At 43.6% G+C, this 25,398-nt stretch overlaps 1 protein-coding gene and 1 long non-coding RNA gene across 4 annotated transcripts in view; one reads left to right on the forward strand and one right to left on the reverse strand.

The window, feature by feature from the left end:
- Window positions 1-25,398, reverse strand: part of LOC140118955 (polymeric immunoglobulin receptor-like) — a 44,856-nt gene that overhangs the window by 14,405 nt on the left and 5,053 nt on the right. For 2 of the 3 annotated variants that reach the window (XM_072137439.1, XM_072137438.1), the window contains exons 2-3: window positions 21,154-21,246; window positions 18,170-18,511 (exon numbers count right to left, since the gene is read on the reverse strand). In XM_072137439.1, coding sequence (XP_071993540.1) covers window positions 18,170-18,511; window positions 21,154-21,208 — 397 coding nt within the window. In that variant the 5' untranslated portion in view covers window positions 21,209-21,246. The remainder of the gene's footprint in view (window positions 1-18,169; window positions 18,512-21,153; window positions 21,247-25,398) is intronic. The other variant, XM_072137440.1, reaches the window with a different exon arrangement.
- LOC140118957 (uncharacterized) overlaps window positions 24,791-25,398 on the forward strand; it is a 109,010-nt gene continuing 108,402 nt past the window's right edge. The window contains exon 1 of the long non-coding RNA XR_011853290.1: window positions 24,791-24,969. This is a non-coding gene — a long non-coding RNA (uncharacterized lncRNA). The remainder of the gene's footprint in view (window positions 24,970-25,398) is intronic.

The following is a 25,398-nucleotide window of genomic DNA, read 5'->3' on the forward strand; positions in this document are numbered from 1 at the left end:
GCCCTCCCCGAGGCATTTCCCATTTCCCTTCTCCCTTTGGGCTCTCTTTCGTCCAACCCTCCCCAATTTCCAGGAAGCATGGAGATTTTGGAAGACAGCTGGAGGGGAAGGTGAACAGAGGTAGCAGGTAGGTGCGGAGAATTGCTCTGGGTAGTGTGTAAGATCCAGAGCCCTGGAGACCAAGATGCTAGGTCATGCAGCCATGCACACTCCATAGTCACACACTCTAACCTTATCAAAAGGGGCAACAATGCATAGATTGGGGTGTTTTTATTGATTTTAACAAATTAAAGCATGAAATTCAGTACACTTTGTAAGTACAAAATATTGAATAGTTGGTTGCATACATTTTAAATCACAAGGTTACATATCTGATGTTATGGGGCTCATTTACTAAGGGCCCCACGGGCTGCACTTTCATCGAACATCCCGACGATTTCTGTTTTCCGCCGCTGGGACAGGGATTTAAAAGGGGGCTTTGGCGCACGCGATCCGATTTTGGCGCAACTGCACCGGCTTTCATGCGACACAAATCAGGGGGTGGGCCGTCGGACAATCCGACGGATTCGGACAAATTGCGGGATTTGAGAAACAAAAGGGGCGGGACTAGCACTCCTTAAATATATATGGCAGGGTCAAAAGTCATACACAAACAAACCAATAATATATTCAAAAGGAGACCCCTGAGGAAGCCAGTCGGTTGGCGATACGCGTGGGGCTTTGTGCCCCAGCTTCCCCTAACCTCTCCTTGGTTTGGATCCTTCACATGACAGGTAGATACCCTCATTGACCTATCAGTATTTTTTTGATACTATTTATTTTCAGATAGCGATTTGGTTCTATTGTCAATTAAGTACTTCATACCTTCATATAGTTGTTTGTGGGTTTTGCCATCTTGGTTTTATGTATTGCCATCATTTTTCAATTTATACTGTTATGATATACATGTAGTTAGGAGAGGTCGCTGAGAGTAGGGGGGGGGCTGCCGGCTGTCAGGAGGACCAGCATCACCATATGCTAGGTCTTCCTACCGTATTGTGTTTGTGTGTTTTCCACACTTTTTAAATGTTTTTATATGTGTTTTTGTGTTGTGGTGTACCACGGTACAAATAAATATGTTTATACTTTGAATTTGGGTCTTATAGCATACTTCTTTCTCCATTTGAATATATTATTGAATTGCGGGATTTAACTTCAAAATTGTGTCGCAAGCCAAGCACTTACATGCAACGGGAAAAAGAAGGTGAACTCCGGCGAACCTGATCGGGAAAGCGACACATGCAGGGTATCGGGCGCGCAATCGTCATGAATCGCGTTAGAGTTCATCCTCGTCGGACTATCTGGATGGGGGATCGCACAGGGACCAGGTAAGTGAAAAAGCCGCTATATGTTTTCATAGAATTGCTATACATATATCTCTAAAAGTTGCTTGTCTATTTAAAATTATATATTCAAATGAATAATCAGAAATAAATAATAACTAAAACAAAAAGGAAACAAGAAACTGTTCCAGGGAGTTATTCTTCCAGTTTGAGTCTGGAGAGAGAAAATTCTTACAGACCAAAGTAGGGGGGGGGGGTCTACGTATTATATTATAATTAAACAGCGCATGTGGAAGACATCCAGGGATGCTATATTTTGAAGGGATTGTGGAATTTCAGGAAACCATATGCCAATGCCGCTTCATATGAGTATATCTGGTTAATTTCAGTTATGAGATCTTCTAGTGTAAGAATCGAAGAAGATTTCCATCTCCTTGTTATCAGGATCTTAGCAATTGTAAGGACTGTCGTTGCCAGCATTTTATTGGTATAACGTAGTGGCAAATCTATTAACAGCAGTGCACCTTTGGGATTTTCAGAAAGTATGCATTGAAATAATTCACTTAATAATTGAAATACTCTGTGGCAAAAATGAGATGTACAAGACCATAAAATATGATACAGGGTTGCTCTAGCTCCACAACCCCTCCAGCAAAGGTGGGAGGTACAAGAATACATGTGGCAAAGCCTGTCAGTGGGATAATACCAGTTAAGCATAGTTTTGATGGCCGCTTTAACGTGTGAGCAACTTTTCAAAGATTTATGAATTAACAAAAAAGTTTTGATCCATTCTTTTTTTCCCCAAAATTTTTAAAAGAAACCTACCAGCATGGATCCACTTATTAAGGTAGATCGGGTGATAGGTGCCTCTATTGTACGTGAGGATAGCCCTTTTAGGGCTAATCCTTATGTCCCCTGTATCTTTTTCTAACTTTTATATGCAAATTTTCTAAAGAGGCTACTGGGACATGGAGTACCCGGAGCTGAGGCTACATGGCATGGCTACTCCAGACCCCAGTAACCTCTATGGTCCTCCAACCAGCATATTTTTGTCTCACAACCGGTGCCCCCGACGCCGATGCTGCAGGTCACCGATCCGAAGCTGGAGCAACTGTGCATGCGCAGAACTCCGAATTTACCGACAAGTGCGCGCATGCCGCATATAGGAGGTTCAAAGATGCTACTGGGGTGTGGAGTAGCCACGTTGTGTAGCCTTTAGCTCCAGCTACTCCACGCCCCAGTAGCCTCTTTAGAAAATTAGCATATTAGGGCAATAAATGTTAGAAAAAGATACAGGGGACATGAGGATTAGCCCTTAAAAGGGCTATCCTCACGTACAATAGAGGCACCTACCACCCAATCTACCTTAATAGGTAGATCCGTGGTGGTAGGTTTCCTTTAAGGGATGTGATGTTGAAAAAATTTAATTATTAGTGATGGCAGAAGAAAGTGATTTTAATTAGAGATGAGCGAACATGCTCGTCCGAGCTTGATGCTCGGTCGAGCATTAGGGTACTCGAAACTGCTCGTTACTCGGACGAATACTTCGCCCGCTCGAGAAAATGGCAGCTCCCGCCGTTTTGCTTTTTGGCGGCCAGAAACAGAGCCAATCACAAGCCAGGAGACTCTGCACTCCACCCAGCATGACGTGGTACCCTTACACGTCGATAGCAGTGGTTGGCTGGCCAGATCAGGTGACCCTGGGATAGACTAGCCGCTGGCCGCGCTGCTCGGATCATTCTGTCTCTGGATGCCGCTAGGGAGAGAGCTGCTGCTGGTCAGGGAAAGCGTTAGGGTGTTCTATTAGCTTACTGTTAGGCAGGAGTGATTCTCAAAGAACCCAACAGCCCTTCTTAGGGCTACAATAACGTTCTACTTTTTTTATTTTAATTTGCATCTTTTACCATTTTGTGAGGAATTAGCAGGGGGACTTGCTACCGTTGTGTTTAGCTCTTAGTGGCACACATATCCATAGCAAAGACCGAAGTGGGAAAATTCAGTAGGGGTTGGATTTCTATTAGGCAATAACTCAGTGTCATCTCATCTGGCATAGTAGTGTGCTTCCTTTGATACTTGGCTAGAAAATAGCCATAGGAGAATACAAACAGCTTCTTGAAGCCTACAGTAGCGTTCTATATATTTGATTTCTGGTTGATCTGCTGGTGGCTGTAGTTTCTGCAGTGCATGTACTTGCCAATTCTGAGCAATTTGTAGTGAGACTTGCGACCGCTGTGTTCTGCGCTTAGTGGCGCACATATCCATAGCAAAGGCCGAAGTGGCAAAATTCAGTAGGGGTTGGATTTCTATTAGGCAATAACTCAGTGTCATCTCATCTGGCATAGTAGTGTGCTTCCTTTGATACTTGGCTAGAAAATAGCCAGAGGAGAATACAAACAGCTTCTTGAAGCCTACAGTAGCGTTCTATATATTTGATTTCTGGTTGATCTGCTGGTGGCTGTAGTTTCTGCAGTGCATGTACTTGCCAATTCTGAGCAATTTGTAGTGAGACTTGCGACCGCTGTGTTCTGCGCTTAGTGGCGCACATATCCATAGCAAAGGCCGAAGTGGCAAAATTCAGTAGGGGTTGGATTTCTATTAGGCAATAACTCAGTGTCATCTCATCTGGCATAGTAGTGTGCTTCCTTTGATACTTGGCTAGAAAATAGCCAGAGGAGAATACAAACAGCTTCTTGAAGCCTACAGTAGCGTTCTATATATTTGATTTCTGGTTGATCTGCTGGTGGCTGTAGTTTCTGCAGTGCATGTACTTGCCAATTCTGAGCAATTTGTAGTGAGACTTGCGACCGCTGTGTTCTGCGCTTAGTGGCGCACATATCCATAGCAAAGGCCGAAGTGGCAAAATTCAGTAGGGGTTGGATTTCTATTAGGCAATAACTCAGTGTCATCTCATCTGGCATAGTAGTGTGCTTCCTTTGATACTTGGCTAGAAAATAGCCATAGCAATAGGATAGGATTGTTTGGTTTTAAAAACTCAAAAAAAAACAAAAAACACAAAAAAAAAAAAAAAACACAAAAAAACACCAAAAAAAACAAAAAGAAGTAAAAAAAAAAAAAAAAGTTATAACTCTCATTTTAAAAATGTTTAACCCGAGGGCTAGGGGTAGAGGACGAGGGCGGGGACGTGGGCGTCCAACTACTGCTGGGGTCAGAGGCCGTGGTCCTGGGCGGGGTGAGACACCACCTGCTGATGAGGGAGCAGGGGAACGCCGCAGAGCTACACTCCCTAGGTTCATGTCTGAAGTTACTGGGACTCGTGGTAGAGCACTGTTGAGGCCAGAACAGTGCGAACAGGTGATGTCGTGGATTGCTGACAATGCTTCGAGCAATTTGTCCACCACCAGTCAGTCTTCCACGCAGTCCACCCATGTCACCGAAATCCCCACTCCTCCAGCTCCTGCACCTCAGCCTCCTCCCCCCCAGTCTGCCCCCTCCCAGGAAAATTTGGCATTTGAACCGGCATACTCTGAGGAACTGTTTTCTGGACCCTTCCCACAGTCACAAACCACTTGTCCGGTTGCTGCTGAGCAATTTTCCGATGCCCAGGTTTTCCACCAGTCACAGTCTGTGGGTGATGATGACCTTCTTGACGTAGTGGAAGTGTGTAAAGAGGTGTCCGACGATGAGGAGACACGGTTGTCAGACAGTGGGGAAGTTGTTGTCAGGGCAGGAAGTCCGAGGGGGGAGCAGACTGAGGGATCGGAGGATGATGAGGTGACAGACCCAAGCTGGGTTGAGAGGCCGGGTGAACACAGTGCTTCTGAGACGGAGGAGAGTCCTCGACCTGAACAGGTTGGAAGAGGCAGTGGTGGGGCCAGACGGAGAGGCAGGGCCAGAGCTGGTGCATCAGCGCCACTGTCAACTAGTGAAGCTCCCGTGGTGAGGGCTCTTGCGGCGAGGGCTAGATCTTCAGAAGTGTGGAGGTTCTTTAAGGAAACACCGGATGACCGACGGACTGTGGTGTGCAACATTTGCCAAACCAGGCTCAGCAGGGGTTCCACCACTACTAGCTTAACTACCACCAGTATGCGCAGGCATATGAATGCTAAGCACCCCACTCAGTGGCAACAAGCCCGTTCACCTCCGGCCGTGCACACCACTGCTCCTTCCCCTGTGTCAGCTGCTAGTCAGCCCCCTGCCCAGGACCCTGGCACAAAAACCCCATCGTCGCCTCCACGATCCTCCACAGCATCCACCAGCGTTCAGCTCTCCATACCCCAGACGCTGGAGCGGAAACGCAAATATAGTGCAACCCACCCGCACGCCCAAGCCCTTAATGTGCACATCTCCAGATTGCTTAGCCTGGAGATGCTGCCCTATAGGCTAGTAGAGACCGAGGCCTTTCGCAACCTCATGGCGGCGGCCGCCCCTCGGTATTCGGTCCCCAGCCGCCACTACTTTTCCCGATGTGCCGTCCCAGCCCTGCACCAGCACGTGTCAGACAACATCATCCGTGCCCTGACCAACGCCGTTTCTGACAAGGTCCACCTGACCACGGACACGTGGACGAGTGCTGCCGGGCAGGGCCACTATATATCGCTGACGGCACATTGGGTTAACTTGGTGGAGGCTGGGACCGAGTCTGACCCTGGGGCTGCTCATATACTGCCGACGCCGAGGATTGCGGGGCCTACCTCGGTCCAGGTGTTTCAGGCCTACTATGCCTCCTCCTCCTCCCACCCCTCCTCCACCTCCTCCTCCGAACTACCATCCGTGGGCACGGCGCCATCAGTCGGTAGCTCTAGGCACAGCAGCAGTGCCGTCGCTAAGCGACAGCAGGCGGTGCTCAAACTGCTGAGCCTAGGCGACAAAAGGCACACCGCCTAAGAGCTATTACAGGGCATCACGGCGCAGACTGATCTGTGGCTGGCACCGCTGAACCTCAAGCCGGGAATGGTTGTGTGTGACAACGGCCGTAACCTGGTGGCGGCTCTGCAACTCGGCAGACTGACACATGTGCCATGCCTGTCAACACAGATGGTCAGTGGCGATGCCGCCATCATCAGCCTCACCATCCCGCTGCTTGGCCTGTTGAAAAACTCTCTGGTCAGCATGAAGTCGGAAGCTTTGCGCTCGTCACAAGAGACGGGGGAAGAATATTCCCTTGTTGATAGCCAAAGCACCCTGAGGTCTGTTTCTCAGCGCATATCGGAGGAGGTGGAGGTGGAGGAGGATGAGGAGGAAGAGGAGGAGAATGTTGGCGAGACACAAGAGGGGACCATTGTTGAGTCCTTCACTGTTCAGCGTGTATGGGCAGAAGAAGAGGAGTTGGAGGAGTTGGAGGAGGAGGAAATGGACAGTCAGGCCAGTGAGGGGAGTGAATTCTTACGCGTTGGTACTCTGGCGCATATGGCAGATTTCATGCTAGGCTGCCTATCCCGTGACCCTCGCGTTCAAAGAATTTATTCCAGCACCGATTACTGGGTGTTCACTCTCCTGGACCCACGGTACAAGCAAAATCTTCCCACTCTCATCCCTGGAGAGGAAAGGAGTGTGAGAATGCATGAATACCAGCAGGCCCTGGTGCACAAGCTGAAACAGTATTTCCCTTCTGACAGCGCTAGCGGCAGAGTGCGTAGTTCTGCGGGACAAGTAGCGAGGGAGAGTAGGCGAGCAGGCAGCTTGTCCAGCACTGGCAAGGGTACGCTTTACAAGGCTTTTGCCAGCTTTATGTCACCCCAGCAAGACACTGTCACCTGTCCCCAGTCTCGGCAGAGTAGGGCTGATCTTTACAGAAAGATGGTGAGGGAGTACGTAGCTGACCATACCATCGTCCTAAATGATCACACAGCTCCCTACAACTACTGGGTTTCAAAGCTGGACATGTGGCACGAACTGGCGCTGTACGCCTTGGAGGTTCTTGCCTGCCCTGCCGCTAGCGTCTTGTCCGAGCGGGTTTTCAGTGCAGCTGGTGGCATCATCACCGATAAGCGTACACGCCTGTCGACTGACAGCGCTGACAGGCTGACGCTTATTAAAATGAATAAAGGCTGGATTTCTCAGAATTTCCAATCTCCACCAGGTGAAGGAAGCTCAACCTGAATAATTGATCCACTCCTCCTCCTCCTACAGTAAAGCAGAGGAAAATGGCTATTTTTTGACAGGGCCCACTGGCTCTTGCTATAGTACTTCATGCATTTAATTTTTCTGGAGGGCCACCTACCCGGTCCTCTGCTTGAAACAATTTTTGTGAGTGCCACATACAGGCACTCAATCTATTCCATTTTTCTGGAGGGCCACCTACCCGGTCCTCTGTTTTAAAAAATTTTTGGGACTGCCACATACAGGCACTCAATCTATTCCATTTTACTGCAGGGCCACCTACCTGCTCCTCTGGTTTGAACAATTTTTGGGACTGCCACATACAGGCACTCAATCTATTCCATTTTACTGGAGGGCCACCTACCTGCTCCTCTGGTTTGAAACATTTTTGGGACTGCCACATACAGGCACTCAATCTATTCCATTTTACTGCAGGGCCACCTACCTGCTCCTCTGGTTTGAACAATTTTTGGGACTGCCACATACAGGCACTCAATCTATTCCATTTTACTGCAGGGCCACCTACCTGCTCCTCTGGTTTGAACAATTTTTGGGACTGCCACATACAGGCACTCAATCTATTCCATTTTACTGGAGGGCCACCTACCTGCTCCTCTGGTTTGAAACATTTTTGGGACTGCCACATACAGGCACTCAATCTATCCCATTTTACTGGAGGGCCACCTACCTGCTCCTCTGGTTTGAAAAATGTTTGGGACTGCCACATACAGGCACTATCCAAATTAAATTGTCTCCATAGCAGCCTCCACACGTTGTCTCCATTGCTACCTCCAAAAGTCGTCCATATAGCTGCCTCCATACATCGTCCCTTTATCAAACGAGGTGTGTCAGGTAGAAATTTGGGTTGTTTTCATGGATTCCACATCAAAGTTGTTAACTTTGTCGCCACCCTGCTGTGTTATCCACAAAATATACTGGCAAACTTTTACCATTTAGGGATATTATTTCAGCGCTTCTTGCGCATCTGTTTACATTCCCCTCACCCGGCATATCCTAAACTTATAAGAACGCTACTACACTTGATCTTATACAAAAGGTTCTTAGAAGTGCTGTTTGGGGAGTAGCCTAGAGACAGGGGCTTGGATTGGCGAAAGCTCGCCTGGCAGCGGAACGCCAGCTCCATGCGCATCATGCGCTTCTTGCGCATCTGTTTACATTCCCCTCACCCGCCATATCCCAAACTTATAAGAACGCTACTACACTTAACTTGGTGCAGGCTGGGACCGAGTCTGACCCTGGGGCTGGTCATATACTGCCGACGCAGAGAATTGCGGGGCCTACCTCGGTCCAGGTCTCAAAGGCCTACTATACCTCCTCCCACCCCTCCTCCACCTCCTCCTCCTCCGAATTACCATCCGTGGGCATGGCGCCATCAGTCGGTAGCTCTAGGCACAGCAGCAGTGCCGTCGCTAAGCGACAGCAGGCGGTGCTGAAACTGCTGAGCCTAGGCGATAAAAGGCACACCGCCCAAGAGCTATTACAGGGCATTCCACATCAAAGTTGTTAACTTTGTCGCCACCCTGCTGTGTAATCCCCAAAATATACTTGCAAACTTTTACCATTTAGGGATATTATTTCAGCGCTTCTTGCGCATCTGTTTACATTCCCCTCACCCGCCATATCCTAAACTTATAAGAACGCTACTACACTTGATCTTATACAAAAGGTTCTTAGAAGTGCTGTTTGGGGAGTAGCCTATAGACAGGGGCTTGGATTGGCGAAAGCTCGCCTGGCAGCGGAGCGCCAGCTCCATGCCAAGATCCAACTAACATAGTTTTAACTGCAGCACCTTTAATCTACTACTAGTTCACTGCCTCCATACATGGTCCCCTTATCAAACGAGCTGTGTCAGGCAGAATTTTGGGTTGTTTTCATGGCTTCCATGTTAACTTTGTCGCCACCCTGCTGTGTAATCCACAAAATATACTGGCAAACTTTTATCATGTACCGATATTATTTGAGCGCTTCTTGCTCACCTCCTTTGGTTCCTCTCTGCCACCCATTGGTTTGAAGCCTGAGTCCATTTAGGGTATGTCGCCATGACACTCTCTAGCCTGCTGCCGCTGCCTCTGCATGCCGTCCCCTATAGTGTCAGGGTCAATTATTGGATGTTTTAGATGCTATCTAGCTTCATTCTGTCACTCTGTCATGGCCATGCTGTTGCCCATAATTTTGGCATAATGGTGCGATTATGCAGCCTCAGAGGCATCCATGCATGCTGCCCCTGCTGTTTCCTGTCCATTTCCGTGGTGTTTCCATCCTTTTCTGAGGTTCCCAGGTGTTTGGCCAAGCTTCCCTGTGCAGAGCCTTGGTCCCCTTGAAAAATGCTCGAGTCTCCCATTGACTTCAATGGGGTTCGTTATTCGAGACGAGCACTCGAGCATCGGGAAAAGTTCGTCTCGAATAACGAGTACCCGAGCATTTTAGTGTTCGCTCATCTCTAATTTTAATCCTTTTGAAAATCTTAAATTTTTATGCCATATTTAATGTTAAATATTTGATGTGCAATTATTTTGTTGTCTTCGATAAAAACATCTAGAGACAACATCCCTTTATCCAGCCAAGCATTGACGGGTAATGAAGGATATATGTAAGTGAGTAATAAGATGGAAAAATCTTTCCAGTCAAGACTCTCTAAGTTGTTGTCTATCGTATGCAAGGTATTCCAACACAGAATAATTGCTTTGACAATTGGAGAGATTTGTAGTGGCATACGTATTTGCCCTATTTTTTCTTAAATTAATTGACGAATATTTATTCCCTTAGTGAGAAAACTTTCTATTTGCATCCATGGAATGAAAATTGAAGCATTGTGCCCCTTGGCTGCCTGTAATAGAAGAGTTGCATAGTAATATGCCGTAATATCAGGGGTCCAAATGCTCCTGCCAAATTGTGTTTAATCATAATGTTTTTTGCAATACAAGTTTTTTCCCCACCCAGATAAATTGAGAAATCATTCTTTGAATTTTGTTGAGATAAGATTTGGGGAGGGGTATAGGTAGGGTCCTAAAAAGATAAAGGACCTTTTGTAATAGCTGCTATAAGGCCTAGCCACGATATTTCTATCTTTTGCAAGGAACTGTAGTCTTTAGTGAGTGAATTCAGGAGCCGAACATAGTCATGTGAATATAAGGTATTTGGGGAATTCGTAACCTGGATTCCTAAGTATTGTACTAAGTACTTTTTGCCAATCTAAATAGAATTTTTGTTTTAAATAGTAAAGGGATGAGTCAAAAGGGATGTGTATGGGGAGAACTTGAGATTTTTGGATATTGAGTTTATAGTATGAGATCTGACTAAATCTTTCAATGACCTGAATAGCAGTTTCAAGAGAGGTTTCAGGTTTTTCTAATGTAAGGATAATAACGTCTGCATATAAGGATGTAGCAGGGGCGTTGCTAGGGTGGTAAAAGACCCGGGCACGGGCCCCAATGCATGTGTATCGCACTTTCAGTAATGCCCACTACTGTACATACCCTCCCTAACATTTGGTTCTGCCAATAACAACGTTATTGAGGGTATATACAGCTACAGAAACACAGGAGAAATCCCTACGTGTTACAGACAGTGACTGCTGGTGACATGTCCACTTCACTATTAGGCATCACCATATGTCCTTCATTGTCCCAATGTCTTGGTTCTCTGAAGGTGCGTTCACATGTTCAAAATGCATCGCAATCAGTTTTGAGGTGGTTTTAGGTGCAGTTTTGTTATTTTACGTGAACAACATTTGTGGAAAAGGTTTCCCCTTCAAACTCAAATTCACCCATTCAGATCAGGTCTTTCACCTATTAAATTGACAAAACTGCACCTAAAACCACCTCAAACCTGATTGTAACTGCATCATGTAAACACACCCTGACAGCATTATCCTGCTGCTGCCCCTAACACTCTCCCAAAATACTGTAAGGGTGCGGTCACACGTTGCGTTTACCGCATGCGTTTAAAAACCCATTGGAATAGCTGAAGAGTGATTTCCCTAATTAAACAGCTGTTAACACTTGCATTTACAAAATGCTAATGTTAACACTTGCATTAACCCCTTAAGGACGGAGGGTTTTTCGCCTCATTTCTCGCTCTCCAACTTCAAAAATCCATAACTTTTTCATTTTTCCGTGTACAGACCTGTGTGAGGGCTTATTTTGTGCTTAACAAATTTTACTTTCCCGTAATGTTATTTATTTTAACATGCCATGTACTGCAAAGCTGAAAAAAAATTCCAAATGTGGAAAAATTGAAAAAAAACCGCACGTGCGTCACGTTCTTGTGGGCTCAGTTTTTACGACTTTCACTCTTCGCTCCAAATAACACGCCTACTTTATTCTTTGGTTCGGTGCGATCGCGGTGATACCAAATTTATACAGGTTTTATTGTGTTTTAATACATTTTCAAAAATTAAACGAATGTGTACAAAAAAGAAAAAAAATTTTTTGCCATCTTCTGACGCTAATAACTTTTTCATACTTTGGCGCACGGAGATGTGTGAGGGGTCATTTTTTGCGAAATGAGGCGACGTTTTCATTGCTACCATTTTGAGGTCTGTGCGACATTTTGATCATTTTTTATTTCATTTTTTATGTTATGTAAAAAGGTGTAAAAGTCGCATTTCGGACATTTGGGCGCCATTTCCCGCCTCGGAGGTCACCGCCGGCCGTAAACGTTTTTATATTTTGATAGATCGGGCATTTTGGGACGCGGCGATACCTAATATGTCTGTGATTTTTACTGTTTGTTATGTTTTATATCCGTTCTAGGGAAAGGGGGGTGATTTGAACTTTTAATATTTTATTAATTTTTTTTATTTTTTAAACTTTTTTTTTTCTTTTTTTTTTCACTATCTTTTAGACCATCTAGGGTACATTAACCCTAGATAGTCAGATCGCTGCTACCATATACTGCAATACTTCTGTATTGCAATATATGGCATTTTTGCAGCACATTCATTACAATGAGCCACTGGCTCATTGTAACGAATATGCAGCTGCCAGATAGCCTCGTGTCAAAAGAAGACACGAGGCTACCATGGCAACTGATCGCCGCCCCCCGATGACGTTCGGGGGCGTGGCGATCGAAAAAAAGATGGCGGCGCCCACGCGCCGCCGTCTTTTAAACGCCGCCGGCGACTTTGCCGGCGGCGTTTAGGGGGTTAATAGCCGCGATCGGTGCAAGCACCGACCGCGGTTATTAGCGGTGGGGGTTTTGTGCAAAATGCAAAAACCCCCACCTCTGTATGAAGAGGACTCAGCCCGTGAGCCCTCTTCATACATCCCTTATACCTCTGCGCCGTAGAGCTACGGCGCAGAGCGTTAAGGGGTTAACATTATGTTAACAAAGGCATGTGTTAACCGCTATGTTAACGCATGTGTTAACAATTCGTTTATGGTTGCATTTTGTAAACACACCTGTTAACAGCTGTCTAATTAGGTAAATCACTCTTCAGCTATTCCAATGCGTTTTTAAACGCATGCGGTAAACGCAACGTGTGACCGCACCCTAAGGCTGCGCTCACACGTTTGCATTTCAACAAATACAAGACGCCAGGCGCTCGTTATCCATCACATAACCATCACTGGAAACTCATGTGTGAGCAAACCGAGGCCCCATCCTACTGCCACGTGTGAACACGCCCCAAGAAATGTCCCCCACAGATCCCCCCAGTAATGTCTCTCCGACACAGCCCCCCTGTAATGTCCCCTACACAGCCCCCCCTGCAATGTCCCCATTTATGTCCCCACAGACAGCCCCCCTGTAAGGTCCCCCAGTAATGTCCCCACACACAGCCCCCCTGTAAGGTCCCCCAGTAATGTCCCCACACACAGCCTCCTGTAATGTCCCCAGTAATGTCCCCACACACAGCCCTCCTGTAATGTCCCCACACACAGCACCCCTGTAATGACCCCCAGTAATGTCCCCACACACAGCCCTCCTGTAATGTCCCCCAGTAATGTCCCCACACACAGCACCCCTGTAATGTCCCCCAGTAATGTACCCACACACAGCCCCCCTGGAAGGTCCCCCAGTAATGTCCCCACATACAGCCCCCCTGTAAGGTCCCCCAGTAATGTCCCCACTTACAGCCCCCCTGTAAGGTCCCCCAGTAATGTCCCCACACACAGCCCCCTGTAATGTCCTCACACACAGCCCCCCCTGTAATGTCCCCAGTAATGTCCCCACACACAGCCCTCCTGTAATGTCCCCCAGTAATGTCCCCACACACAGCACCCCTGTAATGTCCCCCAGTAATGTCCCCACACACAGCACCCCTGTAATGTCCCCCAGTAATGTCCCCACACACAGCCCCCCTGTAATGTCCACCTGTAATGTCCCCCAGTAATGTTCCCACATACAGCACCCCTGTAAGGTCCCCCAGTAATGTCCCTACATACAGCCCCCCTGTAATGTCCCCAGTAATGTCCCCACACACAGCCCTTCTGTAATGTCCCCCCGTAATGTCCCCACACACAGCACCCCTGTAATGTCCCCACACACAGCCCTCCTGTAATGTCCCCACACACGGCACCCTTGTAATGTCCCCCAGTAATGTCCCCACACACAGCCCCCCTGTAATGTCCACCTGTAATGTCCCCCAGTAATGTCCCCACACACAGCCCCCTTCTAGTGTCATCCTGTAATGTCCCCACATCTGCCCTCCTGTAATGTCCCCACACACAGCCCTCCTGTAATGTGACCCAGTAATGTCCCCACACACAGCACCCCTGTAATGTCCCCCAGTAATGTCCCCACACATAGCACCCCTGTAATGTGTCCCAGTAATGTCCCCACACACAGCCCTCCTGTATATGTGCCCATATAGATCTCCCTATGTTCTCCCTCTCACCTGACTCCTGCAGGCCATGTGATTGTGACATCATCACAGGTCCTGCAGGGAAAGCAGTGTACACTGTGCACTCGTTCTCATCACGATCTATGTCCAGAGGACACGAATCGTGATGAGACAGGGGAGGATGTCCGGGCAGTGGGACAAATGTCCTGCCGGCCCAGGGAGATCCGGGGCACGAGCCCCAGTTGTTTTGACCTAGTGACGCCCCTGGGATGTAGTATATGTTTTCCCCCTATTTGAACACCCGATATGCCAGCAGTTGCTTGTAGAGTCCTGGTGGTTTGATTGATGAGATAAAAATTAGAGGGGAAAGGGGATATTACTGTCGCATTCCATTGGTAATGGAAAAATTATCTGATAGTGAGCCATGTACAAATATCTTAGCTGATGGAGAGGAGTATAGTGCACTGATGGCGTTTAAAATTCTGCCTTCTAGCCCCATAGTGTCGAGAAGGTATGTGGTCAAATGCCTTCTCGGCATCTAAGGTAACCAAAACAAAGGGGTTTTGGAGGAGTGAAGATAATATACTATATCTAGCACCCTGCTAGTATTATAATCCGAGGCTTGTCGGCCTCTAATAAATCCTACTTGGTCTTCACTTACTATCTGTGAAATAAAAGGCATTAACCTAGAGGCTATTATAGAGGCATACAATTTAACCCCTTTCCGCCGTTGAACTTTTCCTTACGTTTTAATTTTTCAATCCCCACCTTCAAAAATCTACAACTTTTTTATATTTCCATTTACAGAGCTGTGTTATGGCTTATTTTCTGCATAACAAATAACACTTCATAATGGTGCTTTTTAATATTACATGCCCTGTACTGGGAAGCAGGAAATTCTAAATGCAGTGAAATTGGTGAAAAAACGCATTTGCGCCATATTCTTGTGGGCTTGGATTTTACGGATTTCACTGTACACCCCAAATGATATGTCTACTTTATTCTTTGGGTCAGTATGATTACAGGGATACCAAATCCCTGGTATAGTTTTTATAATGTTTTCATACATTTACAAAAATTAAAAACTTCCTGTACAAAAATTTTTGGGATTTTGCCATTTTCTGCCTCTAATAACTTTTTTATTATTTGGTGTATGGAGCGGTGGGTGGTGTAATTTTTTGAGACTTTTGATAACGTTTTCAATGTTATCATTTTTAGGACTGCCTTTTGATCACTGTTTATAGAATTTTTTTTATATTTTTTAACCGGTTAAGGACCGGGCCCTTTCCTGTTTTTTCATGTCCATTTTTCACTCCCCACCTTCAAAACTCTATAACTTTTTTATTTTTACACGTAAAGAGCTGTGTGATGGCTTGTTTTCTGCGTAACAAATTGCACTTCATAATGATGGTATTAAATATTCCATGCCATGTACTCGGAAGCGGGAAAAAAATTCCAAATGCAATGAAAATGGTGAAAAAACGCATTTGCGCCATTTTCTTGTGGGCTTGGATTTTACGACTTTCACTGAGCACCCCAAATGACATGTCTACTTTATTCTTTGGGTCGGTACGATTAAGGGGATACCAAATTTGTATAGGTTTTATAATGTTTTCATACATTTACAAAAATTAAAACCTCCTGTACAAAAATAATTTTTTTGATTTTTCCAACTTCTGGCGCTAATAACTTTTTTGTACTTTGGTGTACGGAGCTGTGGGTGGTGTCATTTTTTGCGATAATATTTTCAATGATATCATTTTTAGGACTGTACGACCTTTTGATCACTTTTTATAGATTTTTTTAGATTTTTCAAAATGGCAAAAAAGGGCCATTTTCGACTTTGGGCGCTATTTTCCGTTACGGGGTTAAACGCATTGAAAAACCGTTATCATATTTTGATAGATTGGGCATTTTCGGACGCGTCGATACCTGATGTGTTTATGATTTTTACTGTTTATTTATATTTATGTCAGTTCTAGGGAAAGGGGGGTGATTTAAAATTTTAGGTTTTTTTATTATAATTTTTTTTTTTAAACTTTTTTTTATTTTTATTTATACTATTTTTCAGACTCCCTAGGGTACTTTAACCCTAGGTTGTCTGATCGATCCTATCATATACTGCCATACTACAGTATGGCAGTATATGGGGATTTTCTTCCTCATTCATTACAATGTGCTATCAGCACATTGTAATGAAGGGGTTAAATGAAATAGCCTCGGGTCTTCGGAAGACCCGAGGCTACCATGGAGACGGATCGCCGCCCCCCGATGACGTCACGGGGAGCGGCAATCCCAGGTAAGATGGCGGCGCCCATGCGCCGCTATCTGATTGAGGCTGCCGGCAGCTTTGCCGGCAGCCCACGCTGTAAAAACACCCGCGATCGGTGCTAGCAATATGCAGCAAAGACTTACCGGCTATGGAGAGGGCTCAGCCCGTGAGCCCTCTCCATGCAGCGCGACGCGACCGCCACCGTGAATACACGGCGGGCGGTCGCGAACCGGTTAAAATGGCAGAAAAGTGCCATTTTAAATGCAGTGAAAAACCGTTATTATATTTTGATAGATCGGGCATTTTCAGACGCGGTGATACCTAATTTACTTACCCTGTCCTGTCGCAATCCCCGATCCGGACGGTCAGGCGAAGATGAAGTCCGTTGCTATTCATCAAGATTGTGCGCCTGAGATCCTGCAAGTGTCGCATCCCCGCTGAGGTCCGTCGGAGTTCACCTTCTTCTTCCCGGTGTATGTGAGTGCATGTCTTGCAACACAATTTGAGATGTTAAATCCTGTGTGTTGTCCGAATCTGCCGAATTGTCCGACGGCCTTCCCGCCGATTTGTGTCACGTGAAATGTGATGCGCCAAGATCAGATCGCGTGCAACAAAAACCCTTTCTAAATGTGGAGTACATCGGAAATCGTCAGATATTCCGACGATAGTGCGGACCGCGGAACCATTGTGTTTATGATTTTTACTGTTTATTTATATTTATATCAGTTCTAGGGAAAGGGGGTGATAATTTTTTTTTATTTTTACTATTTTTCAGACTCCCTAGGGTACTTTAACCCTAGGTTGTCTGATAGATCCTACCATATACTGCCATACTACAGTATGCCGCTCCCCGATGATGTCATTTTATTGAAGCCGCCGGCAGCGATCAGCAATAAAACACCTGCGATCAGTGCCAGCACCAACTGCTGGTGTTACAGGTAAGCCTTTGCTGCAACTTGCCCTTGAGACCTCTCCATGCACCCGGCATGTGACGTAGTATTATGTCTTGTGTCGGTAAGGGGTTCTGGCGATTTGCTTGGGGATGTTGATTATCAGAGCCAGTTGATTCTCAAAAGGGAATTTGTTTGCTTCAGCTGCTTCGTTCAAAAATATGAGGAGGTGATTAGGTAAGATATGAATAAAAGCTTTATAATATTTAGAGGTAAGAATATGCAATCTGATATTGCATTGACATAAAATCAGTTGCATAGCTAAGGTTTCAACAGGGAAGGGGAGAGAGGGATATATCATATCAGAGCCCCCACCACCTCAGACGTAAGCTGACACCTGGGAGCAGAGTATACGTGGCACCCAGTTTTCACCAGAGCCCACCACAAAGAGGGTTGGACTTGCCGTGGCGTGGTACCACCAGGTGTAGTACAAAGGCGTAGTACAAAGTCATAAGGCAAGATCATGGTCGGGGACAAGCAGGAGGTTGAGCAGGAGTGACTCACCCCTCCTCCATCTATTCCCTTGGGAGCCAGCCCTAGTCGAGAAGAGTTCATAAAATCACGCTGACCCACAACACCTATCTCCCAGGGTTGAAGTCAGCAACCATTATCCTGACTGGCATCACAAACATTTCCCTACAACATTTCCCTCCTTCCCCCCCTTTTCAGAGAAGCATAGTGGCAGCCCCTGGTCCCCGTCCCTCGGCCTAAGAAAAATATTATATTATTAAGATTGTGATAAAAATTAATTGATAGTTACCTTCAGTGATGGCCACAATAAACACAGCTTTTAATGAATTCATATCATTGTTCATGCCACATATGTAAGTGCCTCCATCAGTCTTCTGTAAGTTAGATATGATCATGACAATCGTGCCTTCTCTATCATCTTCAAGTGAAACACGGTCGACATAGTTAGGATGGATAAATCCAGATGTAGATGTCACAGTGCTGCCACATCTTCCAAGCCTCGTTCCTTGTAAACAAAGATACTTGCGGACATGCCTATTAGCCTTAGGAACAACTGAGTATAAGCAAGTAATGGTTACGCTCCCATCTACTTTTCCAATCACTTGTTTAGGGCACACAATTTCATCTGACTCTGTAAAGAAAATATAACAACATAAAGTTATCTGTTCAATCTAGAAATGCATGTAATATATTTAAAAAAGGTCTCAACTGCTTTCGACAATCCCTATTTGGTTAGAAAGACCTGTGACTAAAGATTAATCGTCCTAAATTACCGTGTACTCCTACCCGGACCTACCTATCAGCTTAGATCAGTCAGTATGGGTTTCATTACAACATACCAAGCAAAGCATTGACAATACTTATGAAAATCAGGACTTCTTTAGCTAATTCTAAGCTGTCTACTAGGCTCTTCATCAGTTACATATAGCTGATGTAAAGCTATATGTAACTGATGAAGAGCCTAGTACAGGCTTGAAACACGTTTTACACAGTTTATTAATAAAGCAATCGATATACTATCATTACTAAACTGAGTTATTAGCGCCGATAACCAACCTGGAAGATACCAATAGATAGACCAAATGTGGTAAAAACGCTTAGCCACGGAATCCAGGACGGCTGCCAAAGCAACTCAACTAAAAATCGCGCTCAAATGTGTTGTAGACCTAGAAAGGTGAGCATTACTCCAAACACCTTATTTTAATGCAAAACGTATTTTACACATGTGGCACCCGAATTGCTTCTTTCTTGTTTTAATCTGATTGTAATTCTAAGCTATGACATTCCTGAACAGAACACCCCAGTATATATTTAAAAATAAATGAGAAAGTTATACTGCATGTAGCAGCACAGAGGTGGCAGTTTTATATCGGCCAATGCAGCGAAATGTTTAACATGTAGAACAGCACATTGTGAATGAATTATTTGGAAATTCAAAAGAAAATTGTGGCAGCTTAAACTGCTAGCATTGCTGAAATTATACTCATTAGAACTGCTAAACTTAACACTGAATTTTAAAAGCATAACTTTTTTCTATTTTTCCATGTATGTCGTTGGTTGAGGGCATGCTTTTTGCTAAACCAGTTGCAATTTTTGGTGGTGTTCATTTGGGGTGCCTATAATTTATTGATTGAATTTTAAGTAACACTAAGAAAAAAACACGAAGTTTGGCATTTATTATTTAATTAAATTAGTTTGATTAATTGTTCCATTTACCATATGGCAACATTAACATGTTAGCTTTAATTCTGCAATTCAGTGCCATCCAGAAGATGCCTAATTTATATATTTTGTTTTGCATGTGTTAGACAATAAGAGTCATTCATTTTTCATCGCCATCTTCCTAAAGTTGTAACTTTTTTATTTTTCAACCCACAGAACTAGTTGAGGGTTTTTTTTTTGCATCATGAGGTGTAATTTTCCTTGGTCCCATTCTGGGGTTTGTGCAACTTTTTGATCACTTTTTATAACATTTTTTTTTAAAAAATCATGAGACAAAAGCACACCATTTTTCTGAAAGTTATTGTGGATTTTTTTTTACAGAACTTTGGTTAGTGAGTATTCAAATATGCCAATTATATCACAGCAGTTGATGCTGGTTAGTGATAAAATCTGGTGAAATGTAGTGTACCTAGTGTCTAGTATACCTTGTTTTTATGTAGTAATAGTCTCTGAAATGTATGGTCTTGCTGCTTCCTCCAGGTCCACTCTAATTGACCATTTACTAAGACAGTATTTCATAATAGATATGAATCAGACTCTCATTCTAAGGTATGTATCAGCTTTTAAACAATGTGAAATAAGGGAAAGTATATCCAGACAGAAATGGTTTATTCATATGAGAATACAAAGGTCTTGGTCTTAAGAAATCTAAGTATTAGTGCCAATGATAATATAACTTATGCCAAATGTAATGAAGAAGCTCTCAGTAGTTAGCGTTGTCAAGTGTTAATACATTGGGGCAGATTTACTTACCCGGTCCATTTGCGATCCAGCGGCGCGTTCTCTTCGCCCGGCCGATATTCATTAAAGGAAACCTACCATTTAGAATGGTAGGGGTGAGCTGTAAGTACCGAGCACCAGCTCAGGGTGAGCTGGTGCCGGTACTTACTTTCGTTAGTGTTATAAACCGCGGTATTGCGGTTTTAACACTTTTTAAACTTTAGTGCAGAAGGGGCTTCGGGCCTACATAGGAAATAGCGGAGATGTTGCGCGCGCACGGTCGCGCACAGCGCCGAAGCCCCTTCTGCTCTAAAGTTTAAAAAGTGTTAAAACCGCGATACCGCGGTTTATAACACTAACGAAAGTAAGTACCGGCACCAGCTCACCCTGAGCTGGTGCTCGGTACTTACAGCTTACCCCTACCATTCTAAATGGTAGGTTTCCTTTAAGGCAGTTCCTCCGACGTCCACCAGGTGGCGCTGCTGCGCTGAAGTTCCCCGGAACGCTCTGGAATACACCGCGCCGGGCTGAGTGAAGGTAAGTGCAAGCTCCGCGACACATTTTTTAAAAAAAATGCGGCGGTTTTTCCAAATCCATCGGGTTTTCGATCGGCCACGCCCCTGATAATCCGTCGCGTGCATGCCAGCGCCAATGCACCACAATCTGATCGCGTGCGACAAAATCCCGGGGCAATTCAGGGGAAAACGGAAATATTCGTTTAACACGTCGGGAAAACGCGAATCGGGCCCTTAGTAAATGACCCCCATTGTCTGTTTATGGCATTTTACCTCCCATTACTTTCCCTTTGCTTGATTATTTTGGATGACTTACCAACATTTTGGATTATGGCAAATGCTAGGCCAAAGAAAAACAGTGCCAGATTCATAATGAGCTGCTGGCCACTTCCTCACCGTGTAATTAAATCTGCAGTGATAATAACAAAAAGATTTATAGTTAGGGTCAAGTTGGGTTTGATTTTTCAGTAGTAAACACAAAGTCGATGCACATGATCAATTGTTTATATTTTATATCCTGCACCTAGCATTCCTTATTTTTCTATATTTGTTCACAGATACATTGGAATTTTTCAGTTTGTTGTGGCTCCATTCTTGTAAAAGGTAACAAAAGAAGTTTGATGCTTTATTTATCTCCTCTGGGTTACAGTATCTTCATTTACATAAATAACAGGTTATTTTCCTGTTGCACTATTCCAATATAACGTCACGATTGGCATCCAACCCCACTGCGCAGGCGCGAGTTTTCCCCCATGCGCAGTTGAGCGGCGAGCAACGCCAATGTGCATTTGTCCTATTTCTGAGACATCCTCTTCCCACGTGGGGCGGTTTGTCCAGTTCTATTTAGGGTTTTTAACCACTTGTTCACACCACGATTACCTTCACATATTCAGAAGGTAATTATTTTGCACATTGATATATCACAATATGAATATGGATGATGATGTATACAAGGTATGATGAATTTCCACTCATTTTATGCAAACTTTGAACTTTTCACTTTATTTATGCATCTACTTTTATGCATTTCCTCGCATGTAGCACTTGTTATAAAAACCCAGCAGGGTACAGTTGTTAGTTGCTTGAAAAAGGTTATCAACACCGAAAAGTTTCTACAATAAATCACATCTTGATTTGAACTTTTCTGTATTATTGGAGTCCTGCCGGCGTCTTTTCCATTGCTACAACTATCTAATGACCCTGCCTGGACCTGTGTAGGCTTTGCACTCCTTAACAAAGGAGCATTTTTTCACTGTGCGGACTTGTAGTTTTCTTTCAACTCATTTACCTAAATAGATATGAACAAGCTCCATAAAAATTCTATACAATGTTGTATTCAATATGAAATCACAATAATGATATTAGTGTAAACTATAAGGCAGAGAAAATGCAATTATACTTGTTTAGATTACATTTATACACAGTAACTACTTGCAACCATCAAAGAATGCCTGATTATTGACAAAATTAAAATTTTTGCAAAGTCAAGCAAAACAAGGGAGAATTGTGAGAAAAGTAATTTTGAAAGGATATTCACTTTGTCATAGAAATACTCAATAATCGATTAGAGGGGCTGGTAACAATGAATAAACAAAGTTGCTAAATCAGATATGCTCTGCCAGAAACATCCCTGGATTAATGAAGAATACAAGACGGTTGCAGAACGCAAGCCAAAAACAATGCAAACAACCTAGTGTTTAACACTCTTCCCTTTCTTGGGTAATTCCCTGGATCCTATTATTTCCTTGTACAATGTCCAATTATTAACATCTGTTTATTAAAGTGTTCATGTGAGACTCAGGTCTTACAGTGGTCAGGTATGGGTTATGTTTTCTGCTTGTGGATGACTTTTCCTGACTGTTCACTTGCTGCTGAATACATGAGTAGAAGGACTCACATGATTTGTTATTTATCATTTGTGCTTAAAAGGTCCATTGCAGCAATCACTATGAATTGTTCCCATCCTGTACTGTTTGCATTCGTCCACTGCCAACAAACATAAAAGATGGCTAAAACGGTAATTTCGCCACTCAATAAAATATTGCCAATGACCCTCAAAATAAATATGTATGACTTGCTGGTCAGTATTCTACTCATTTTATTTTGCAGACATACCTTCAACTCCTTAAAGCGGTTTAAACAACTGTTGGTGGGAAAACCCCTTTTAAGCTTCATTGGGCTGTTAAGGATGCATAAAAAGGACTCATGGGGAGGCACCAATTGCGAGTGTAAATTATTTAAATGCCACTGGCAAAGTGTGGGCGACAGATTATCAGCAAATCCACCATGTACTGCAATACAGCTGTATAATATTCACTTTGTTGCTTCCGTTCACCTGTGGCACCCCCTTTCACTACCGGTCTCTGTTTGTTTATCATATAATATTATTATATTTTTTATTACAACCAACAGAGAAATTCCCATTTAATTATGAGGGGTGTATCGTACACTCGTGCATTATGTGTAGCATGATCTTGCTATGCATGTAAACATGCGGTATTAAGCTATATAATAGTACATTTTCATCTATTTTTTAAATATTTATATGTTATTTGAATATTTTAAGGTAACGTATGTCCCAGTGCGTGCATGTGTGAAGTAGAGGAAGGAAGAGATCACTAGAACCAGATGCACTTCATGTCTAGCAGCGTCAAAAGGAGAACAGCTCCACAAACAAAGCAAGGCAGGAGTGCTGAGCTTGTTATCAGAGATCTTACATCCATCTCATGACTCTGATCTTTATCATCTCTCTTTTGCTATGGTTGGTGGGATGTGGATAGGAGGATGTGCATGAGCTCAGCACAGAGGCATCAGAAAGTATCTGCTCAGCTAGTGCCTGCCCACAGGGCTGAATGTTACTTAAGAACACCTGACTTACATACGACCCCTAGTTACAAACGGACCTCTGGATTTTGGTAATTTGCTGTACTTTAGTCCCAGGCTACAATAAACAGCTCTAAATAAAATTAAAACAACCTGCTTTGGCTAAGACAAGAATCCAAATGTACAAATTTTTATATTGGAATATTATATGTTTGTTTATGAAAAAATAAATAAAAACAAGTTAAAAAAAAAAAGGTGTCTGCAATGAAGCTTTACTGTTAATCCTGGTTCTTATGACAACCCAACATTTTTAAAATCCAATTGTAACAGGGACCAAAAAAGTTTTGACTGGGGTTACAATAATAAAGTATACAGTTCCAACTTACATACAAACTCAACTTAAGAACAAACCTGCACAACCTATCTTGTATGTAACCCGGGGACTGCCTATATTCAGTAGGAGCAAAAGCAGCAACAAAAAGTTAAAATGCAAATTAGAAGATTAAGAGCTTTCTAATGGATTACGATTTGAGGACTTTCTTGTATGGGTCAAACCCCTTTAATTGTGTCTTCTCCCACTGTAACTTATTGCTGCAGAATTTTCCCCCATAAGGTTTCAACTCTTTGCAGAACATTTTTACATTGGCCACTCAAGTACTACTACAGCCCAAGTCACAGAGCTAAGCAAAGGTGATCCACCCTGCTGGCTTTGTGTAGTGATGTGATGGGGTCACATGGGGTAATGTGGTAATTGTCCTGATGGAGTGCCTGATCCTGTTGGTCCAAAAGTCCAGGGAATACCATTAACTAATTTATGAACACACCATAGGAAAACTGACGTGATGTCTTATACAGAAAGTATAAAATCAGTACCTGAACTTGTGTGTTACTATGACTGTTTATAGAGCAACTTTATTCCAAATATGTGCTGTTCCTTGTCTATTGATTGGCCACAGCCATATACAACCCTACATTTTGTGCTAATTCATCTCCTGATAAGTGGCTGCTAGTTATTTAAGTATCGATTCTGTGTTCAAGCCCCAGCTTGCCATATGTACAGAGCCTTCCACGAGGTTTAAAGCTGAGTGGCGTCATTCTCTCCACCTTTTTTCTCAATTATAACATAGAGTACATGGAAATTCCATTTTTAAAGTTGGTCCATCATAGCTTTGTGATGCATTTCATTTGTATACAGGAAAGACCATGTTACCAGCATATACCAAAGATTAAATAATCATTCAGAGGTACAGAAGAAAAATGAATGGAAGAATGGACACTTTTACTACCTTTTAAGAACATACCATACAAGGTAAATTACTAAATTTTACATGTCAATATAGATGTATTAAGGTTATATAGCTTCCCTTTCACTTTAAAATGTCTAATAGTGTGACAACATTTTTACGGCAGATGTTTTTAATGCCTATATAATTTTCTAATATACTTTACATTTCACCTCCTCACCATTTTCAAGATATTGGATGTCACTAGTCAGCCCTGCATACTGAAAGAATTTTTTCCAAATGCATTTTCTTCTCGGATAAGAACAGGAAAGTTTTACAGTGAATGTTCTCATTCTCTGAGAACATATACAAACATGTTAAAACATTGCATGACCTTAAAACAATATAGTATAAGTCACATTAATTATTATATAAACAATATTTAAATATGTTGTTATATTACATTCTTTTGCTATTGATATGCATTACTGTTTGGCTGTATTTAGGTCATCATT

Source organism: Engystomops pustulosus, chromosome 2, assembly GCF_040894005.1.
Source record: "Engystomops pustulosus chromosome 2, aEngPut4.maternal, whole genome shotgun sequence".
Taxonomy (NCBI): domain Eukaryota; kingdom Metazoa; phylum Chordata; class Amphibia; order Anura; family Leptodactylidae; genus Engystomops; species Engystomops pustulosus.